This window comes from Mycteria americana, chromosome 7 (genome assembly GCF_035582795.1).
Source record: "Mycteria americana isolate JAX WOST 10 ecotype Jacksonville Zoo and Gardens chromosome 7, USCA_MyAme_1.0, whole genome shotgun sequence".
In the NCBI taxonomy this organism is placed as follows: domain Eukaryota; kingdom Metazoa; phylum Chordata; class Aves; order Ciconiiformes; family Ciconiidae; genus Mycteria; species Mycteria americana.
Genome location: NC_134371.1, coordinates 29,871,544 through 29,893,706, shown reverse-complemented (window position 1 = coordinate 29,893,706; position 22,163 = coordinate 29,871,544). Strand labels below are relative to the sequence as shown.

The 22,163-nt window shown below is 47.9% G+C and overlaps 1 protein-coding gene across 4 annotated transcripts in view; it reads right to left on the bottom strand.

Moving 5' to 3' along the window:
* RYK (receptor like tyrosine kinase) overlaps positions 1–22,163 on the bottom strand; it is a 94,450-nt gene that overhangs the window by 5,345 nt on the left and 66,942 nt on the right. For 3 of the 4 annotated variants that reach the window (XM_075507649.1, XM_075507647.1, XM_075507648.1), the window contains one exon: positions 20,709–21,722. In XM_075507649.1, coding sequence (XP_075363764.1) covers positions 21,611–21,722 — 112 coding nt within the window. In that variant the 3' untranslated portion in view covers positions 20,709–21,610. Of the gene's footprint in view, positions 1–13,796; positions 13,954–20,708; positions 21,723–22,163 lie in introns of those variants that run through there. The other variant, XR_012776485.1, reaches the window with a different exon arrangement.

The following is a 22,163-nucleotide window of genomic DNA, read 5'->3' as shown; positions in this document are numbered from 1 at the left end:
ATGCTGAGATATTCATCAAACTACTTTCTGAATGGTCATGGGTCTCCAAACCTAGGCTGGGCAGCTGAAGCATGTCCTACATGCAGCATCATCCCCATGGCTACAGCCTTGGGGTGGGTGTGATGCCCATATACGTTTGGAAATGGGTCCTCTGGGAATGTCTGTTCTTCATCCTACAGCATCTCCAGGACTCACCCTGCTGTACCCACGAGGGTGTGCCAGGAACCATCACCCTGCTGCTTGTTTGTGGGCAGGGAACGAGAGGCATGAACACAGCCTCAGCAAACTATTTACAAAAATCCAGACAAATATTACCTAGAAAATACTGGTTTTGCCACTGACCCCTGGGGTGCCAGACAATGCACAGGGGCTGGGCAAGAAGACAATGCGATACATAAGAGGATGCTGTGGGCTCGTGCTGTCTTTCTTAGGGCTATGAACTCACATGCTATTTTTCTTAATGTCTCCCTGTTTTAAGAAAAGTGATCAAAGGAGGTTTTTTTGTGATCAAGTGCAGTTTTTGTGTCTACAAAGAAAAACTTGAGTTATACAGCCCAAGTGTACCCTCTGGACCAGAATTTCAAGCAAGAGAAACTCCCCACATACTTCTGGATGCCTCATTCATTGGGGTAGGGCTGAACCATAGTATTTGACTAATCATACCGAGGAATCCAGCTTTCTCCAGAATAACTCACCATGGCACAACCTCTGTTATTTCCCCTCCTCCAGACCAAGAAATAGTCAATACATTTCCCCAGAGATCTGAAAACTCAAACGCTTTGCTAAAACTCTTGCCTGGTGGATATCATCCAACTTTCAGTTTCCAAGGCCTCAAAAATATGTAGTCAGGAAGGAACACAGACCAATGCCAGTGGTGCAAACATAACAAAAAGGCAACCTAAGTCAAGGCATTAAGTAATTTGCTCCAATGGCTACTTACATGCTTTCACACTATCCAGGGGTGGGGGGCAAAAGAAAACAACTTAGCCTAAGAAGTCAAAGCAGCAGATTTACAGAATCCTTTGACCCTCCCAGACATGGGCTTTCAGCTCTATGCACGGACCCAAAATGGCTTTCAGGGTTTCCACTTCCCAGGTATGACCCAAGTTGAGCTTCAGAACAGTTTCCACCAAGTTGCTTTCTAAGCCAGGAAAGAAAAAAAATCCCTTCAAAGCTACTTATGGTAACTCCTGGCTTCCTCTTCTTTTGTTTCCTCACTCCCCAGTTTGCCTTTTTTTTTTTTTTTTGGATGAAAAATATTTAAGGACATTAAAGCTAGTCCTGCCGAGCAGCCAAGCCCAGGGAGTGGAGCAGCTTGTGCCAGAGAGGTGGCTGCCGCCGAGCAGCAGGGCAAGAGTCATTTCCCTTGCGGGAAGGGTTGACTGCATTGACCAAAGACCTCAAGCTGCTCAGGAGCACAAGTCCCACAGCAGAGCGGACAGGATTTCCAGCTCAGAGAACAATTGCCATCAGGATGTGTTGTTAAGGTCACAAGTGGAAGCAGAAGCGCCAGTGGCTCAGCCTGGAAGCTGTGGTCTCCATGCCAAGAGTCCCCAGAGAGCCTTTTCCAGGCTCCAAAGCTAAGCGAGGCTTTGCAAGACCAACACATAGGAGCTGCACCTGGACCATTTGTGCAAGCACAACAACGACTGCTCAGCCTTCCCCAGAGCAGTGAGTGCAATGTGGATCACCCTTTACATCTGCTGATGCATGGAGGAGGGATCAGTCCACAGGAGACCTAGGGTGTTGCTCTCATAACTTATTTTCCAGGAGAAAAGCAGCAGAGCTGAGCATAAGTTGGCGAATGCCAAAAGCGACCTGGGCATGGCTTCCAGGGAGCATCCTGAAATGGTCTCTTGAGGCAGGACAGTAATGTCCAGAGCTGACGCAATCCGGACAGGGCTGAACAGCTTCTTTAATGATATATAATAAAGGAAGGGACAAAACTGCACCTCTGCCCTGGGCCTTGAGACGAGAATGAGAGGAGAACAGCAGTCACCCAGCAGTAGAGACAACATCCAGCAGCCAACGTCAGCAATATCAGCTGGCTGGAGGAGACAGAAAAGGTATCAGAAAGGCAGGCAAAATGCTTACAGGGCACAAAACAGACCCTCAGCACAGACAGGGGAGGGGAGCCAAGCAGCGCTTCCCAGCAAGCTGGATGCGTAAGGTGGCATTTTTTCCCCCCATCAGGGATTCTGCCCGATCAGGTAGACCCGGGTGTGAGTCAGCCAGCAGCTCCCGGGGCTGGGCCATGCTGCAGAGGAGCAGCATCCCTCAGAGCTGTGCCCCCCTCTTCCTTTCTTCTTCTTCTCCCCCCTCTCCCTCTGTGGTTTCAGTGTGATGTTTTTCTGCTGAGCCTGCAAGCACGCGTATGCGGAGACTTGCCTATTCCTCCCCAAAAAGCCCCCTGAGCCATGGGATTGACGTCAGCAGAGCGCCAGCTGTCAAACAATAGAGATTAAGGCTTGGCAGGCAGTGCCAAGCCATGAGAGCGCGTGTGCCTCCTCAGGCAGGTGAGCAACATTCCCAGCCGAGCAGGAACAGGCACATTGCATCAACTGGGCTGCCTGCACCTGGACACAAGACCTAACCTGATCCCCGGCGGGGGCCAAGTCATGCTCAGGCAGCCGATGGGGCTCAGCAGTCCCCCTGTGCATGCCCAGTAGGACTCCCCCAGGGCAAGGGCACCCCTGCCCTGTGCAGGGCTGGGAAGAGGCAGAGCCCTGGCGCTGGCTGCTCGTGGCTCCAGCTCACGTAAAAGGTTAGCCTGCATGCCAAGAGATGTACAGTGCTGGGAACAGGCCCGGGGCGCGATCCCTCCCCTGTTCTGCCCAGCGCAGGGACAGAGGTAATGACATGCTGCCTCTTGCAGAGTTGCAGCTCAGCTCAAGCCAAGTCCTTGCTACAGCCAGACCTCAGGAGGTTCAGCCCCAGGGGTCTGGACCGGGGCTTCTCCCAGGGCAGAGGCACATCTGCAGGACCTGCAGTCCCAAACCACAGTGAGAGCCTGGGCACCAGGGAAGCCACGGGATGTGGCAGGGCTGGCACCAGCTTTGGGGAGCAGCTGGAGCCTTGCAAACTGCTCCTAATCATCATGCTTGACCATTCCGTGGTCCTGCTTTGCACACTAACCCTCCTGTTCCCACTGCTGGCACAAGGAGCCCTGCTACCAGCAGGGCTGCCGGGACCCGTCTTTTGCCAAAACAAAGGCAGGACAACCACAAACACAGAGGTCACCCAGCGCTGCCTATGGCAACTCCTTTCCTCACCACTCAGCTCCCAGGCTGGGCTTGACCTGGACCTGGCTGGAAGACCTCGGTGGCTGGGACAGAGAACAGGCAGAAATGTCCCTGTAACCAAAGCTGAACCCAAACCAAAGAGCAGAGAACCAGCCTTCCTCCCGACCTTAACTCCTAACCAAACAAGCAAACCCAGGAGGGCACCCAAGGTTAAACAAATACGATCTACAATGCCCAGAGATAGGAACACAAGGATTTGACAGTTCCAGCATGAACTACAAATCCTGCTGGGCTTGTGCCCTGCTTGCTGGGAAGATCTCCCAGCTTGGTGTGTCTGCAGCATAGGAGGTGCGCCTGCTCCTGCTCCAGCGGCAGGAGCCCGCTGACGAGCTGTGTCTCGCCAGATGCACGAGGAAAGCAGCTGGCTCACCCAGGTAAGACAGACATCACTGCCTGGGGACAAGAGCATAGCATGCCCATGGACATGGACAGCCCATGTCCAGGTCCTGCCCCCTCCCTCTGCACCAGGCTGGGAACCCCCAGACCCCGGGTCAGCAACAGGAGAGCCAGGCTGCCATGTCTCCTTGCTTGCGCTGGGAAGGGCTCCTGTAACTCACACTACCCACGGGAACACCCTTTAATGGGGTCCTGCCACTAATGATGGTGACATCAGAGAGTGACACAGGCTGGCCCACGCTTCCCCAAGGCAGGGCAGAGCCCATAGCAGCTCTCAGCTGGACCAAATCCAGAGCATCCTTCCCCAGAGACCCCCAAGCTCTAAGGGAGGAGGACATGCCCTTCAAAAGAAGCAGCCCTGAACACCACAGTGCCCTTATGCCCCAAGGTTTGACGAGGCACACAGCTTGGAGGAGTCAGCAGTCAGTGGCTTGCTACTCTCCATGAATTGGCTCAGCTGATCTGTGAGTCTCGGGGGATGCATCCCTCTCCCAGGCTTGCCTTCCCCAGCTCCAGGGACCAGGACAAGTATGGAGAGGTCAGGCCCAATCCAAACTGGCCACGTTTGCTGGAGTCCCTGTCCTACAGCCCAGCCCAGCCAGGGTGGGCTTCAGGAGATCCACTGTAGAAGCAGAAGGCAGAGGTGCCCAGGGCAGGAGCTGCTCCAGGGGCAGCAGACTGAGAGGGACAGCAGTTTCTCACGGGCTCTGTTGACTTCTGCTCCCCAAGACCAGTCCCTGGTCTGGTGGGATTCAAGAGGCCCCCACCCTGCATGCTGCACCTTCTCACACCCTTCAAGCCAAACCTCCTGGCACGCTTTGCCCTTCACCCAACCTTATCGCAGGGCCTGGCCCAGCACAGCCGGATGGGAGGGGAGCAGATGGTCTGTTCGAGTCCTTCCCATTTGTTCTCCCTCAAGACACTCTCAAAGGAAAACCCTTGAGGTCATTGTTTTATTTTCATCAAGCAAGGGCATTCAGCACAATTCACATTAGGAGGGGCTGTGCTGAAGGCAACTACTCAAGGAGAAAGGTCTGACCAGAGAGGCTTAGATGGAACCAGCAACCCAGAAGTCCGGACAACCATGACCACATCTCGCCCACCTGCCTGGAGTATCTGCCCATGGCGGATGAGACACCTTAAATGCTTCACATCACCCCCACCAAGAAGAAAAAAAACATACAAACAAAAAAACCACCAAAACCCCCCAAACCCTGTATTTGCCCTCTGCAACCCATCCTGGCAGACCTCTCACCAGGAGTCATGCTTTGCAAAGTGTTGACAGTCAGTGGAGATGGTGCTGGAGTGACTCACACACAGGTGGCCTTGCAAGGAGCTCTGCCGTGCCTCAGGTACATCAGGCTTGGTGTGCACCAATAGGTCAGGCTGCCTTTGATACGCCCCACATGCAGTGGCCTGTGGCATCTCGGCACACACAGGCAGGCAGATGGCCAAACCTCTGCCAGCTCCAGTCCCCCACTGCAGCTGTCACCACCTTCCCTGCAGAAAGGGCTCCAACAAGATTGTTCTGTAGATCATTCAGATGGCAGTTTTGACACCATGGTTTTTTGTCCTGTGCTTCTTAGTCAAGATGTTTCCAACCTGTGCCAGGAATGTCCTTGAGGGCTTTGCTGAGACAACCAACTTGAAATGTCCATATTCAACCCTAGCTTCTTTAACCACATGGTGCTGTGCTTGCTCCTCTCCCAGGGCCTCAGTCCCACCAACGTTACTGTGTTAGAGCTGATCTGTCCCATTAGGTTCCCCTCAAGGAGGTAGGATGGCAACGGGAATGGAACAATGCCAAGAGTCAACAGCCAGGTCCTCCTCTCTGCAAGAGTATCACCAGGGCTGCCGGCCACCACCAAAGCCAGGGGTGGAGAGGAGCGCAACAGCAGAGGAGCAGAGTTGCTAACACAGCTATAGCTGCCAGCTCCTCCCCCAGCCACAGTAGTGCCAAGGAGCACTACCACACATCTTCAGGGGTGCTAGTCCACCAATAGCAGATGCCCACCGATGACATGCACAATAAGGACATTACTACCAGCAGCATAGCAAGATGTGCAGCTGCCAAAATTGGCTGCAAGTGAGAAAACTCAGAGCCATAAGTAGGGGCCTCAATAACAGATATGTAACAGCAAAAAAAAGATGTGGGACCACCAAGCCTGCAGACCATGACACCTCTAGTGCAGGGAAGAGCAGCAGCTGCCACCAAAAGCCCAGGGCAGGATTTTTCAAAGAAAGATGTAGTGAACATGCCAACCCATTACCAAGGCAGAGCTGCAAGTAAGATCCACTGTACCCACAGAGGCACCATGCAAAGCCCAGCTCTGCCCTCCTAGCTGGCCTTTGGGTCATCACAAGGTCCTCAGCACCTCAGGAGACCATCTTTCACCATCACCACTGCAGCCGAGAGGGCTTTTCGTGCCCACACGGCTCCCTGAATGGAGATCCTTCTCTGTATAAAAATGGTACAGGGAGGGACCAGATGACCCATCCTGACACAGCACTTCAGTAAACACCAGGCTCCATCCCAGGGTGTGGTGCAGACAGGTGGCAGACAGCTACTGAAACTCTGGTGGTGTCACTCGGATCGGACATCTGCTGCTCCCCAGCCTTCCCCACGTGTCCTCAGTGCTACCTGCATTTCTCTCATGTCCAACTCCGTGCTTCCCTCGTGTGTTCCCTGCTGGGTTTGCTATCTTTAAAAAAATACATCTACAAGTGTTAGGTGCTCATCCAAGTTTTCCTCCATCTTCTAGGCTGAAGTTTTCTTGCTGGCCCCAGGAGATTGACTTATTTAAGCCCTGGTCAGTACATACCACCCCTACCTCTTCTGAAGCACCTCTGCAGAGCCTAAGCCTTCATTGGGCACTCCTTCTCTTCCAAGGGCACAGCTTTCCAGGAAAAAGCTTAGTCAAAAGTCTGTGGTAACACTGACTTTGTCAAAAAAAAACAAAAAAAAACAGCATTTCCACTAAATGGTACAGACAGGGATGAAGGAAAGAGGAAGGAATACAGTTTGTTTTCATTCACCCAGGTGTTGCACAACAGACTGATGTCCTCTGCGTACTCGTAGAAACCCCACGTGCACAGCAATGTCTTCATGCTGGTGAGCTCACGCTAGGCGTTATCTTCGTCAGCAAGTTCTCCCTCATCCTTGAGTGCAGAGTGAAACCATCCTGCTCATGTGAGCCCCATCTCCCTTCCACAGGGATGCCAGGAGAACACAGCACTCAGTACATGTTACCTACCTCCACAGGATCACAGTGCCATGACACATCAGGGAGGTCCCCTGGGCCCAGACCAGCGATGTGGTTGACATCTGCCAGGTCTTCCTAGCCCAGATCTGACTGTCCTCAATGCTGCTGGGTGGGAGCATCCCTCTGCCAGAGGGAAAGCTGATGACCTCTCTCTGCGTGGCAGGGGATGTGAGGCAGCTTGGAGATATGCTGGGAGAGCACAGGATTTCCCATGCTCCTTGCAGAGCAGGGACTGCCATGCTGTCTCCTTGAAGACTGTCCCACCATCCCCTCTTCTCTTCCAGACGTTTCTCAGGTTGCATTTGCAGTATAGGGGACTGCACCCAGCTCTCAGCCTGCCGTGAAGAGATGTACGAGACTGTCCAGGACCTGACATGCAGAAGATGCTGCTGAATTCTTACTGCTCTGATCCTGATGCTCCTGGAGCAGTCCTGGACACAGCAGCAGGGACAGGTTACCCAATGCTGTGCTGGAAGCCTGAGGGACACTAAGGAAGCAAAGCCAGGTGTCATCTCTGGGGGCTCCCACACCTCTGCTGCCCAAACAGAGGGTAGTATAAAACAAGCTTTGCTCCTGGTCTTGACAGTCCTGGGAGCATAGAAATTAGGTGCCTTCAGCCTGCAAGCCTCTGCCCCCACATCACCCTCGTGCTGCCTGTTATCTCAGATGCTGCCACATAGGTGGTGCTTTGTTTGGCCAAGGCACATGGCACCATTCTCGGGGCATGGGGGAACTGTCCCATGGTCACTGGAGGTGTGCCAGCTGCTCTGACCTCTCTCCAGGACCTGCCCAAGTTTCAGACTGGTGAGCAAACTGTTCTGTTTCTGGAGGCCCTTACCATAAACATTACAGCTCCCATCCCTTTATTTTCTTTAGGCTGACCTCCAAGCATTGCTAGCACTTCCTTCACCAACTGCATTAGCCACCTGCCTTTGTTTAAAAAAGTGAGGCAGTGAGGCTTTGCAGGGCTGGCACCCAAAGGGACGGCTGTTTGGCAGAAACTGCAAAGAAGCAGCAAATTTTGAAGACGTCAAACAAGTTCACGTGCCTTTGGTAGCACCAAACCCTCTGCAGCAAGACCAGGATGCAGCCCAGCAGGGCAACACGTGCCCTGCATTGCCCCAGGGGTGTGTGAAGACTTGGGCATCTCCTGCACCTGCCTGCTGCCCGCCCCAAAGTGCAGCCAAAGGGATTGGAAAATTTTGGATCTCCTTGAGGGGGAAACCAAGTTCCCACACATAAGCAAAAAGTGTTTACAACTCATTTGACAGCTCTGCATGGCTCAATTGCAAAATAACTTATCCTGAAGATCCCCGATGAAGCAAATCCCAGGGTGGGTGGCATGCCCACATCCAAATCCTGCAGAGGATTCACAGGGTCAGGGAAAAGAGACATCACTTTGCACCACCTCCCATCAGCCCAGAAGGATTCACATGTGGGAACCGTGCACACCACCTTCTTGCTGTGCCCCTTGCTGGACAATGTGCTTTCACAGTGGGGTGGGAGAAAGGGGAACCCTGTCCAGCCTTTGCCCCCTGCTCCTTTACCTTTACAGACCACTTGGAGCATCACCCGGCCAGAGCCCCAGGCACAGCTGGGGAACAAGAGCTTTGCTCTATAAGGCACAGTGATGGTGAGCTGCTGCAGGGCATCCCTTTCCCATGGCATGTGCTCAGCTTGGCCCTTGCTGCTGGTAGTGGCACAGCAAGCCTGAAGCATCCTAGGGGTGGATTTCCCAAAGGAGCAGCTCAAAAAGTCTGTCCTGACAGCAGAAATACTCTGAGGGGAGAGCCCCAGGACAAGCCACCCCCTCCCTGTACATGCAGCCCCCAAGGACAAACATGATCTGCTGCAGGCAACGAGACATACAGATGCTCATCCTGCAGCTTTTGAGTTGCACCTTACAGCTCCTGGAAATGCTGTGGGGTTTTGCAGCGACAGATGGACACATCATCAAGGTGGGTGACTTTGGTGGGTGACACATCACCAACAAAGTGGGTGACTTGAGCAAGCATCATGTATGGGGAAAGAATGAAAGCTTGAGATTGGGAAATTAAATGCTCAAGACCAAAAAAAAGTCCAAGCAATTAATCAACACTTGAAACCACTTCCTCCACCAAATGGTATCAAAAGATTACAGTATTTTTGCAGTAGAATACTGAGCAGCAACAATTTCCTGATTTCCTGTGCTAGCGCTGTCCAAGCAACCAGGGCGATGCTAAAGGATTTACACATTACCAGTATCTACTCCATGTGTGACTGAAAACACTCTTCTTCTAACGTGGAAAAAAATGAATTAAAGGCTTTTAATGCAAAAATGAAATTAAGACATCTCCCCAGTTACAGCCCATTTGCTTTCCAGTTTTTGGTTCTTCAGGGCTAGAAACTTGCTGTAGTACTTTGAGATGTTCACATAAGGGCAGGACTCCAGACCTCGGGATTTTTCAAGATAGCAGATTTGAAGAAATGTTGAAAAAGCATCATTTGGCAGTTTTATGCTTTGTAGCTTCCCTTCTGCTCTTTGCAGAGCTCACATCAATGCTGTGGTGGGCTGTTACAGGCAGTAACACCAGTTCACCAAATCTGGGCTCTGTCTCTTGCACGACCTGACCGCACAGGGACAGAAGAGCCAGGAAACCCTCAGGTTTCTGAGCCACAGAAACCTGCCAGGCACCAATGTCAGATGAGAGAAGCCCAAATTGACTTTTAAAGCAGTAAAAGGAGATGCTGCTCCTGGCTGAGGAATGAGCAGTGAATTTCTGCCTGGGCCAGCACAGCCAGGGTGAACATGGAGGAAGTGGTCTGCATGTACCAGCCAAATATCAGCTTTGGGCATGGTCCAGCCATGGACTTCTTGCTGGCACAACCAAGGAGCCTGGGGTCTGCACCAAGCACAGGACAAGCCGTACAGCTGCTCCACACCATTGCTAAGCTATAAGGGTCCAACCACCAAGGCTCCCCTTGCACCCAGATCAGCTGTAGACACTTCTTCACCGACACTAGCAGAGCAAGGGGAAGAACAGTTTCTGCTCCAGGCAGCTGGAGGAAGACGCATGCCTGATGCCAACTAATGTCAGATGAACTTTGCCAGGACACAGGAACATGATAAAAAAAAGAAGTGGCAGCACTCAAGCTTCCTGTGACTACTCGGCATCTCATCAACAACTTTCAAAGAGGAAAAATATTCATGTGAGGGACAATTGCTTACTGCGCTCTCCCACTCACCTTCCTATGGCTCCAAATTTCCCCGCTGGGATTGAGCATCTGTTGTGCAGACATGCTGAGAAATAGGCTATTAATCCACTAAAAGCTAAACACCAGAGTTTGAAACTGCTCTGGTCCAAATCAAGCAGAGATTTAAGGATAATGGTAAAAGATTTCTGCTTTTTTAGTGATCACTACATAAGGACAGAAATTGGGGATTCTGTAGCCAGCCATGTAGTCTGGTACCACACTCAGAAGCACCACATAAGAATACATGTAAAAATTGTTTTAACTAACTTAATTTTTTTCCTTAAAGCTCAGAGATTTCAAGATTAGAGAAACACACCCAGAATGGCTCTTACTATCCAAAGGAACAAAGGAGCTTTGAAAGAGTTATGTGTTTCTATAGACTCGGAGACAATATCTGCAAGTCCCTTCTTGTAGCAAAACTTAAAGCTCTGCATGTACAACCAAGGTCATTAAGCTTTTTATTATTATTATTATTGTTTAAAGTGTTTTTTTTTTTCTCTTAACTTGTTTGGGAGTCATACTTAAGCTTTCTAGTATAGGTAATTGTTCATGAGATGCACTCATTACATGAGTGTTACACAAGGAAAAAGGGCAATCCTAATACAGCTCTGCAACCAGGTGTTAGAAACGGCGTTTTAATTTATCCCTGAAGACTTAGTGTACTTTCACTGCTTCATGAAAATGTCAGCTTGCTCCTTATCAGGAAACAGAGTGTGAGGTGTGCAGAAAGGATCGGGGCGGGGGGGGAGAACAAATTTCATTACACTGCTAGGTAAATCCACAGTCTACCCACACCAGGAATTGTGTAGGGTTGATACAATTTGCTCACTAAAGCCAAATAATAAAAGGAAGATATTCCCAGGAATGCATCAAAGCACTTGAAAAGGTGAGCTGGCATTCCCCGCACTGGGCGGGTGGAAAACACGCAGCCCTGCCAGCACCATTGATGAATTAAAATCCAAATTAATGCAGAAGATACAGCACTGAGCATCTCTTCTGCAGGTCCATGAATCACACTGGGGGGCTACTGTCACAACTGGATGGAGAAGTCAGCTACAGAGATGGTCCTAGCCTAAGTGAGCACACAGCTTAAGATCTATGACATTAACGTGAGGGCAATTTGTTCTGATCCAGGGGTGTCGTCCTGTTTCTAGGAAGAAGTACTCACATGGCTCTCAAGTACACCTTTCTGGCTGAGAGTCTTTGGACATCACAACCGAAAAGCCAAGGCTCAAGTTGCGAGCACAGTGAGATGTTCTGCAAAGTTGGCACCACAGAGAGAGTGAGACTGGGTAGCAGCCAACATAATCCCAAGCTGCATCAGTACAGAGGATTCAAGCACACATCATTACAGATTCCCCAAGGCACAAGAACTCCCTGCAGAAACCCAAAATTGGCTCTGACGTACAATAATATTGTTTTCCCCAAATGCTGAGCAGAGCTGGAATTCACATCTTTTCCCAGAACCCACATTCTTTGTTTTATCCCAACACTGCCAAAACAAAGCTAGTCCCTGCAGATAGGACCAAGATATCCCCATTTAAAATAACATCGAAGAAGGAAAGGTAACTGACCTGAAGTAGCCTTAAGTTTAACTTGTCCCCCAAGAACAACAGCTACAAGCAGCTGGGATTTCTGTTGGACCCACTGACACTGAAAGCCCCTTTATTGATGGAGATGGCCTTGTTTCACACCCAAGTTACTGCCATCATACAGGCTACAAATGACATTTTCTGAGACCAGGTGGACCCATAACTCAGCTGCCAGCATCATCCTGCCTGAAGAGAGGATGAACTTGGATGAAAATAGTTTTACTAGCAAATTTTTCAATGGGTTTTCATCATCCCAGTGTGTTGTTATAAGAGTTCAAGGCCAATGGTCTCTGTCTGCTCAGTCCCTTTAATAACCCGCTCCTTTGTTTTGGAGGCAAAATTTGGTAGTTAATTTATGATGGCACCCTATGGAAGGGCCACTTGGAGAGGCAGTCCAGGTTTTCCCCCTCCCACTAGTCCCAAAGAAGCTGTCAGCAATTCCCTCTTCACATGTTTTGTTTCCCCTGCAATATTACCAATTAACTGACAACTCCACCTGATTAGAAGCTGGGAGCAAGTACCAGTTTTCTTCTATTTTTCCTCTGCACAACACTCCCGTGACACAGGCCAGCACTTTGCAGGGGAAACCAAGGTCTCAAGAGTTTGAGCGAGCTATTTAATGTGGCAGGAGAAGCATGGAGCAGAGCAGCTAAATGAATCTAGGTCTCTAAATCACAGGTTAGTTAATTTTTCTCCCTCTACCCTTTTGCCTATAGCAGACATGGAGATTTCTACTGTCCCCCCTCCCTGACTAGCAATTTTATTGCTGATACACTTTGCTATGTCGGCTCTGCCCTTAGACTTTGGCCGTATGTCCCAGGCTGCCTTGCTACCCCACCATTCTTCCCCACTCCTATAAATCCTTCAGCGAGGCAGCCTCAGCCACACATTTCTTTCTCTTCTTTATTATGTAAAATAAAAAAATCAAAATCATCATTTTTACACAAGCTTGTCCTTAGTCATTGCTGCTTCTTGGGAGCCTGAATATTGCAACACAGGGAACAGCATGTCCATCCGCTGCTGGCACTTTGTTCCTTCTCAAAATCCTCCTCTTCAAAGAAAAGCAGAGTTTTAAAGCAAATGAAAGTAAAACTGACACTATTTTATCTGCCTGAAACCCTCCCTTTGGCCTTAGAAAGCTGGCATCACCAGTCTGAGCATGATTAAGCACACAAACAAAATGAGCTTTACAAGAAGAGTGGGGAAAAAAAAAAGGCTGCTGCTCACCAGTGCTGCACTCTCCTCCCAAGCAGAAGCAGTCCTACCTCCCCCTCCTGCCTGTGCTTCCCGGATGCAGATGCTTCTGGTTCAGGGCAAAGTGCTCTGCTGCTTCTTGGTGTCCTCCACCTGTGCTCTTCCCTCCCTCCACACTGCCGTGGCCTGAATGTCACAACACCCCTGAAGACTTCTCATGGCACTCCAGCAGCAATATCCACACAGTAGCATGATCTGCCCCTAAACTTCAAAAATATCACCTACGTGCTTTTATCTGTTGACAGGTAAATCCCTGCCAGCTGAGAGAGAGCATTTAAAGCTTGAATTTTAGCCCTCTAGCTAGCATTCAAACCAGGAATGAAGTCCTGCAAGCAGAACGACAGAGCATGTTACCCTTCTGACAGGCTTTTCTTTTTTCCTTAAACTGCTTTTGTTTTTATACAGTTCCCCTTTTCAAAATTAAATGCTGGTTTAGTTTGGGTTTTTTGGTTGTAGGATTTTTTTGTGGGTTGTTCACACACACACACCCCTCCCCCCACCCCTTGCTCTCTTGCGTTTACTGCACCAGAGAGGACTACAGAGCTAAACACAGTTTGGTTACTGGTACAGAGCAGCTCTCCAGCAATTTTACGTCTGGTCCTGTGCATCATCCAGGACCAAGCTGAACGGGTTTCTTTCAGAGTGTTCTGTCCAGCTAATCCATTAAAACAGCCATTTATGCATCAAAAAGAGAGAGTCGAAACATGACATTTACCCAACACAAAAGACTGAAGCCTCCTGTCAGGTCAACGTACCTGTTCTCAGCTGATATTTGACTATCTCACTGCTCATGTACCATCCTTCTCATATCTTGTACCATCCTTCTCTCATGCTCATCGTATCAATATTCTCATTCAAAGCCAGCTTGCTGTCTCCCCACCTCCAGGCTTACTCCTAAGACATCTGACATTTCTGCAAAGACAAGTTTAGTCAGTCCACTTCCCTATTCCTTCGAGTCCCATTTTAATCAATCACTATTATTCAGTCTGTTCTTCAGCATCTCCTAGGGAGGTGTTACCAATGTCTGTTCCATTTGCATCACTGAAGACAGAGGATCCATTTATTTTTCCTCCTAGAGCATGAATCATCCCCAGCACAGTGCTTTCCCTATCTGTGGGTTTCTCTTAGCTCAAAAACAAAGCTTGGAGGACAATTTTGTTTAAAGTTTCACCAGCTCAGCTCCATTTTGGTTGAGGGGAAAGCCTTCGCTGAGGGACAGCATGCTTCTCTGGAGGCAAAGAGGCTTGAAGAACCAACAAGTACTCACAGCAGCATTAGACAAGAGGTGCCTGGACAGAGGTGTGGGACACAGAGGGACTGGGCAGGTGGCTGAAAAGCCCTAAGCGGGACCTCTGCAATTGGTTAAGCTTGAAGACAGCTTTTAGATGTTAGCTACAACACTTGATTTGCATTCTGCACAGGGTATCCAGAAGAGATTCCTATTCACTTTCACCGGAGCTTTGCAGCAGAAATGCACTCGGCATCTGGGGCTTCGGCTTCTGGCCTTCTCCAAGTCTATTCCAGAGGCTGAAGCATCACAAACATACTGGAGCCACCTACCATAACCTTCCTCCCTAACCCTCACCCTTGGAGAGTGATCAGCTTTTGTTGGACAAACAAGCCTGGGACTTGCACAGAACTCTGTTTAAAAAAAACCCCAAAACCTGAAAATGCTTCTTTTGAAGGTGTTGGACAGCTCCAGGAGATGATCCCCAAGCAGCCAGACTCTTGCTGCAGGTCTCTCCCACGCAAGCTGCACAACACCATGCTTCTGCAGTTCTCAGCCTGCCAGATCAGAGGGAACCCCTGACTTGTGTGCCAAGGGGCCACAAAAATGCAAAGGGGCTTTCACTGCAGTCTGAAGAGGGTATCTGAGAAGGAAGCGGAGCCATTCTTGTGTCCACAAGCAAGAAGGATTCCACCAGAAGCAAGCTCTCCTGCTGGAGGACAGGATGGGATACGGGGCACATGGCTGCAGACCAAGTGACTTCCATAATGGAATGTGATAGGGAGCCACCATATATATCCCCACACAGTTGCAGTATGCCTCTGGACATAGGCACACACATACATCAGGACATAGGTCCAAGCCATTTTCAATGTCGTCTACAGGATGAAATGAACTGCACCACATAGGTCTTTCTCTTACAAACTACCATTTCAGCAAGATTAATTTTGTCTCACTAACAAGCCCAAGTTCTCGGACTGGGGGATTGCTTTCAGCCAGTGCCAGGGTTTCTGGTTGCTTGCAAAGTGTTTTGGCTCCACATGGATGCAAGGCACAGGAAGAGTTTCCCCATGGGAAAAGGGTTACTCCCAGAGATAACCTAGCTCTTTGGGTCAAAAGCTCAGGGGATGGTAACACAATAGGAGACAACACAAGAGGCTGACCTAAAACTTACTAAGCAAAAAAGAGCTAGAATAAACTAAAATGAAGTGCATCTCACTTGAGCAGAAGAAAACAAGGTGGAAGCTGAGACTACAGATGAGACTGAGCTGAAGAAGAGGCCAGGGGGCAGGAGGGAGGGAGAGGAGGAGACAGGGTTATTTGGTGCATCCAGCCTCTCCCACCCTAGGAATGCAGAGGCCAACAGCTGAATCAGAAATACACTTGGGGTAGTTATTTTGTTTAACTCTGTGTATTTCTTGGGTTTCTTAGTGGAAAAATGTTTTGATTTGAAGCTTTTGTAAAGCTGACATGTCTGGCTGCTTCAGCTGCTCTGCAGTCCTGGAAAGGGATCTCCTATCTGTAGCATCAGACTTGGAGTGAGAGCTGGTCCTTGAGTTAGTGAGCCACACTTGTTTATGCGACTGAGAACAGTTTCTGTGCCATGAAAGGAAGGAGACAGAACTAACATTATTGCCTTTTCCAGCCAAGGGAAGCATGACAGCAGATGGCTCAAACGTGAGACAGTTCCATCAAAGGAGCATTCAGCTGGTGCAGTTCTGGTGGGGCTGTAGGACACCAATATGTCAGCACATGAGAACACATACCAAGCTTTCCTGAGTCCTAAGCCTAGTATGCTCAGCCCCAATCAGGCCAGTAACTGACCCCCAAAACCACTGAATCTTACAATAAAACCTTGCCTTTTGCTACAGAGCTACTGCACGATAATACAAGCCTCTTCTTTTTATCAAATAGGCAATACTTAGCAAGTGCTTAGCAGCACTATACACGAGACGTTGCTCCAAGGCAAGATACAGTTAGAGGTCAGGATAGGCAAGGTCCACTCCTTATAGGAACGAGATGAGCCATCAGAAATAAAGCACGTTCCCTCCACCCCCAAAATATTCCCTCCCTGTAATGCCATTTCAATCTGATATTTGCAAGGCGGTACTCCAGAGAGAAGATATGTTCTCCACATCCTTACCAGGGAGGAAGCAGCAATTACCAAGAGCATCACCACATGGAGTGCATGAATGGCTGCAGAAATGTCTTTATCTGGTTGTAAGAACCTGGATGTGCAAGGGCGTAAAAGCCTCACTCCCCCAGCAGAAGCACTGCAGATTTCAGCTGCCAGATCAGCTCCTTATCGGGCACTCTGTAGCTCCCGCAAGCTGTTTTGATCAAACCTCACTCACATCAGTTCTCAGCCGGCTGTTAGCCTCAGGAGGCAGCCCGCCCTTTTTCTTATTTTAATCAGATTTCTTTTATTTCTTCCAATGGCTTCTCACCAAAATTCCTGTGCTGAGATCAAAGGCTATGGCTGGACTCGTCTCACATCCTGCAATAACAATCTGCCAACACCAAGAGGAGTTCACCTGACAGAGATTTCTTAAGCTGAGTTAACACAGCCTTGAACATGCACAATCCTTGGATCACAGATCATTTGTACAAGTCACGTGCCATGTTGAAAAAATACACCATGTGTTAGCTAGAAAACACACCAAGGGCTGCTTCCCAGAACACTACACCGAGGCTTGCATGAAGGGTGTTCATGCATGTTCACTTTCATTAATGTCAAGTGAGGTTTTTTAACACTGGCATTTGTATTTGTGTGTGGTGTGTGTATTTGAATACTTTCAAAGGTAAGCATTTCAGAGCTGGCACTATGGGACTTTGGGACTGAACTGCAGAAGACAGCCAAATTTATACCTGGCCCCAAGTACGCAGATTTACCTGCGAGGAATATACTCATTCAATATGAAGTTGATGCACTCATACCACTCTTTTCACAAGAGGACTTTTTTTTTTTTAAATCCTCCTTTTCTTCAAAAGGATTCATATCCATCAGCTACCACAAAAACGCTCAAAACTCAATACCCTTACACAAATTCCACAGTCTTGGCAATATTTCCACCTTCTTCTGAAAAGCACCAGCTGACTCAAGCCCTTTCCATGCACATAGTTGAGCACACCACACGTGTCCTTCCAGAGAAAATAGTTGAAAACCTTCTCACAAGTCCTAGCACAAAGGCCATTAGCCAAACAGTTTGCGGTGGGGTGCCAATTCTTAGTGCCAAACTCAAGGAAAAAAAAAATTCAATAAACTTCAATAAAGCAAGGTCACCTCTAGTAGAAACAAATGGCACCATCTTCCTGTGCACCTCCTTTTGGCATGCCACCCTCACCCTTCACTGAAAACCTGGAGACAGCTGCAGTGAGAAACAGAGGACAACCTGAATGTGAAGGCTGGCCAAGACAGCCAAGAAGAATGCTTTGATCCTCCAAGGCATCTCTTGAGTTACATGGAAAAAACTGCCCATGGAGCAGCCATTCTCCCAGCATTGCTTTCCAGGTGCCCTTCATATTCCTTATTTAGTACCTCCATGGCTCTCGACCCACCACTATTGATGAATTGTCTGCTCTCAGCCTTCTCCTCTTTTACCACTGTTTTTTCCTCTCCATGATTTGATCCCCTCCACTCTGGAGCCCTACTCCATCGTAAGTCCTCCGAACCAACCCTGACCTCTGCTTCCATAGGGAGTCCCATGACACCTTGCACTTAATGCTCAACTTCTCTTGCCTTTTACCTCTTCTTGCCTACCTTTTTCACCCAGCATCACACCCCCAAGAACACAACCTGGAAGCCACAATCCTCCTGATTTCCTCCCTTTCCTGTAACCACAGCTTTCTGTTCTTTTACCTCCTTGACTTACTTATCAGTCATGCTCCATCTAGCTCTCCCAAGGGTCAGTTTCATAGTTTCTTTTACTGCTCTACTAAGCCTCTCCTTTGGCTTTTCCTTAATACAGGAGCACTATAATTTCCAAAACCCACTCTCATCCGACATGGTTTACTCATTTTTGTCTCTAAGCCCATCAAGAGAGTTACTGACAGCTGCTTCCCCAGCCCTCTCCACAACACCTCCCGTACAGTTTCAACATCAGCACTCCAAGTGAAATGGCTCTTGCAGAGGTCTCCAGTGACATTATTTTATAGAGAATCCACAGCAAGGAGCTATCGTGCTCTAGAGGGTTGGGTGCAGAGAGGACTGGTCTACCCCCACCCTGCTATTTTCCCCAGAAATTTGATTAGGACTTTCTTGGCTGTTTCCTTCTTCTTTAGCTCCTATCTCCTGGCTCTCCCACATACAAAACATCTTTTCTGCATATGAAGTCCACAGGTTGTAACTCTCTGCCAGACCCTGTTACCTCCTGTTCAAAGTCAGACATGTGGAAAAAAGATTGAAGAAAGACTATTTGATATGTTTAGTATGGCCAAAACAGACGCTCTTCTTTCATCCTCTTCTTGTCAAATCAAAATACGCCTCCATCCTAGTCTGCCACTGGAGCTTGTAAGCCTGAAGGATATCATCAACATGTTCTTGATGCCTCTCCAGCATAAAACATGGTGCCATACTGGACCTTGGTAAGAGGGTGTATATTTGTATTCAGGTAACAGGTATTGGATCAATCCAAACTTCAATACTGAGACTTTTCTGTGTACTTTAAGAGTAGATGCTTCCGATAACATTTTCCTTCCAGAAAGTCTGTATTTTCAGTCTTCTACCCAAGTGACCTGCTCCTCAAGACCTTTCCTAAAAGGGCCATGGAGCTAAGATGTATCACATGCAGCAGTGAAGAAAAATGACAGCAGGAAAGCTATTTGCAATCTTAGGTACAATAAACATTTGCAAGGAATCCACTCTAGGTAGCTCTGCTATCAGCAAAATGCCTATCTTAGCTTTAACCCCTGTAGGTGAAGCGTGTTTAAATGAAAGTTTAAATTTCCAAAATTGATAGTTGTATCTATACCTTAACACCACACTAAACAGCTTCTTGGTCTTTACTGATGTGCACACTCATCTGGGAGTAGATGCAAAATAGCCTATCAAAGGAAAAGCTGACATAGTTTACCATTCCAACAGCTCATGCTGATTGAGCCAAGCAGCTTGAAGTGCAGTACATCCCTAAGCCACCTTAAGGCCACAGTGGTTAGATGTCACTTCAGATACATCAGATGCGAACAGATCTTGCAAGATATACACCTTGTATGTGACTACTACAGTGCACTCAGTGAAGAGTATGCTACCCTGTGAAGTACATACACATGCATACCATTTTCACTCTGGGCTGATTTCCAATCTCAAGTAAATCTTACATCTATGACCTCTGTAGATCCCATAACACAGATCTGGATACGAATAACTCGCCACCGATAGCTTTAACAACCAAGTCATCATAAACAAGTACTGACATTGGGTAGTTTTCCTGGGTCAGAAAAGAAAAAGATCACAGAAATACACGCAGCCAAAGCCTTACTGCTATCTCCAACAAAACTCAGTGACTCCAAAGCCAACCAAATGAAACCAGTTTCAATTCATTCAAGCAAGCACAGCCTATCATAACATGCCCTAACTTGAGCCAGCAGGAAAATTTCCTTCTAGGATAAAGCAAGACTTGGTTCAGTAGCCACACAGATAACTAACACCTAAGTACAGACAGAAAAGCTCCTGCATTTTGAAGGACACTCCATTTTAGTTCAGCAACACAAAGGTGCAGCCTGCGAGACTGAGAACAGACCGCACAAAGTTCTGCCTCACGTGATACTAATTAGAAAGAATTAATTTTTTTCAGCAAGGTTCAAAACTCGGGAAAGAACAAAAGCTACACATCTGCATGACACAGCCAAATCCAGCTGCTCATACTTGCAGACCAGAGTCTCCCAAAATGCTACGATCGCTACAGAGCCTGCCAGGGAAATGCTCCCAACCATGCAGTTGCACAAATGCTCGAGGTTATGGGTGCTTTATTCTGAAGATGGTGTGAGACAAAAGGTAATTTTTCACATTTCACATTGTGCTAAGTGCAACCTGCCTCATGTTGCCACCATGTAAAGGATGCAGTCTACAGTTCATTTGAAGAACTGGAAGTTATTCTACAAATAACTGTTCTATAGAGAATATGAAAAGTTACTGAGGCTGAATCAGTGGATCACCACGCATTTTCCTGAAACACCTCGTTCAGTCCTCTTAAGTAATGTTCAACTCAAAATAACCTGGGGTGGAATGGATTAAAGAAGAATGGGGTTAAAGAAAGCAGCAGGACAATGTATTAAGTCTCAGGGACTAGTTCTGCAGGGAGGGAGGCAGGCAATCCACCTTGTCTTCATACCAACTCCAGCCCAATGACAACTGCCAAGCTGCACATTCAATACACAGGGCGATGTGAGGGACCAAGCTTTCACATTAGATGTAATAGAAAAACATTCTTTACTCTGCAAGTGTCTTTACAAATATATATTTATATATTTAAGCCCACTTCAGGCCATAAAAGCCCATAAAAAACAACCAGTACCTTTTTGAACAAGAGAAACTGCGATCCAGAAGTCTGAGGTGAAAGACTCCCACACAAGGGCTGCTTCGGCGCTTCTCTGAAGGCCTCTATTTGGCACATAAAACCATCTTAAAAATCACATCAGCCTTTTATCTGCAAGGAGGAGCACCATTTTTACCCCACCTTTACTACTCTCTGTATGAGGTAAACTGGAATCACTTTTACATAATCACTTACTGCTTTAAAAAGGGGATATTGTATCCTGAAGACCAGCTTTCCCAAAAACATTTGTGAATGGGTTAAAAAAGTAAGATGCCGCTTGTGGATCCAACCACAATGTGCTATTGTCTCAAAACAGAAGAAGTTGATACTAAAAAGCTATTCCAGATACATACAAGTACAAACACTAGAGCTGGTCAGAAAGATTCAGTTTCGACATTTTTAAAAAGCAGGGAAAATTTTCCGCAGTGCGGCTTTTGCATTAATTTCCCCTATCCTCACTTTTGTACCAGTTCCATATACCCTTCAAAAAAATCATGTGTCTGTTGTAAGAGTGCAAGGTCCATCCAAATCTCGCGTTTAAGTTCACTATCACTACACTTTAAAAATCCTGATGGCAAATAAAAAGGTCTCAATTTAACTTAGCAAAAGTGATACCTAGAAAATATTCAACATCAAGAGGTCTTACAAAAAACTTCAGACTACTAAAGCATTCTAAGGCACAGTGTTTTGGAAGAAGTGCTTTCTCCCTTTGGTGTTGCTTTATCACGTGTGTGAGTCCATGTGATGCATGGAGATGCAGATGTATGCCATGCCTTCTCCCAATCAGTGAATTGAATCTTCTGCAGTTTCAGACGTAGGCTCCCAACGCTGCATGAAATTCAGTTAGACATTGCACCAGCTGCTGAAACTTGGGTCTTTCTTCAGGATCTAGGGCCCAACAGCAGGCCATCACAGCAAACCTGCAAGATGAACACAAATGGAAGACATGAGAACGTAAGCCAGGCGACCCACCATCCCAGCCTGAAAATGAAAAACAGCATTTGCCACTAGAAAACCTGCTGACTAGAGAGAAAAGGAACCCTGTATCTTCTGATACACAATGCTGAACAACTCCTTCAGAAGACAGACACCCGAAATGATCAATAAATGTGCTGTGACTGAAAGCACTTGTTTGATTTAAGATACAAGTCAGAGACAATCCAGGAGGAAGCAATACATAATTCATCAGCAATTGCTCAACTATTGTAAAAGCATAGTTCAAACTGTTTCTGTGGTAGGTTTATGGGAAGGGGATTTAGAAGAACACATGAGGCAGAAGGTAGGGCCTGTGCTCCTGCATTCTCCTATACCATTAGGATTATGAATAAACACCTCAAGCACTGCCATTTAACTCCACTACA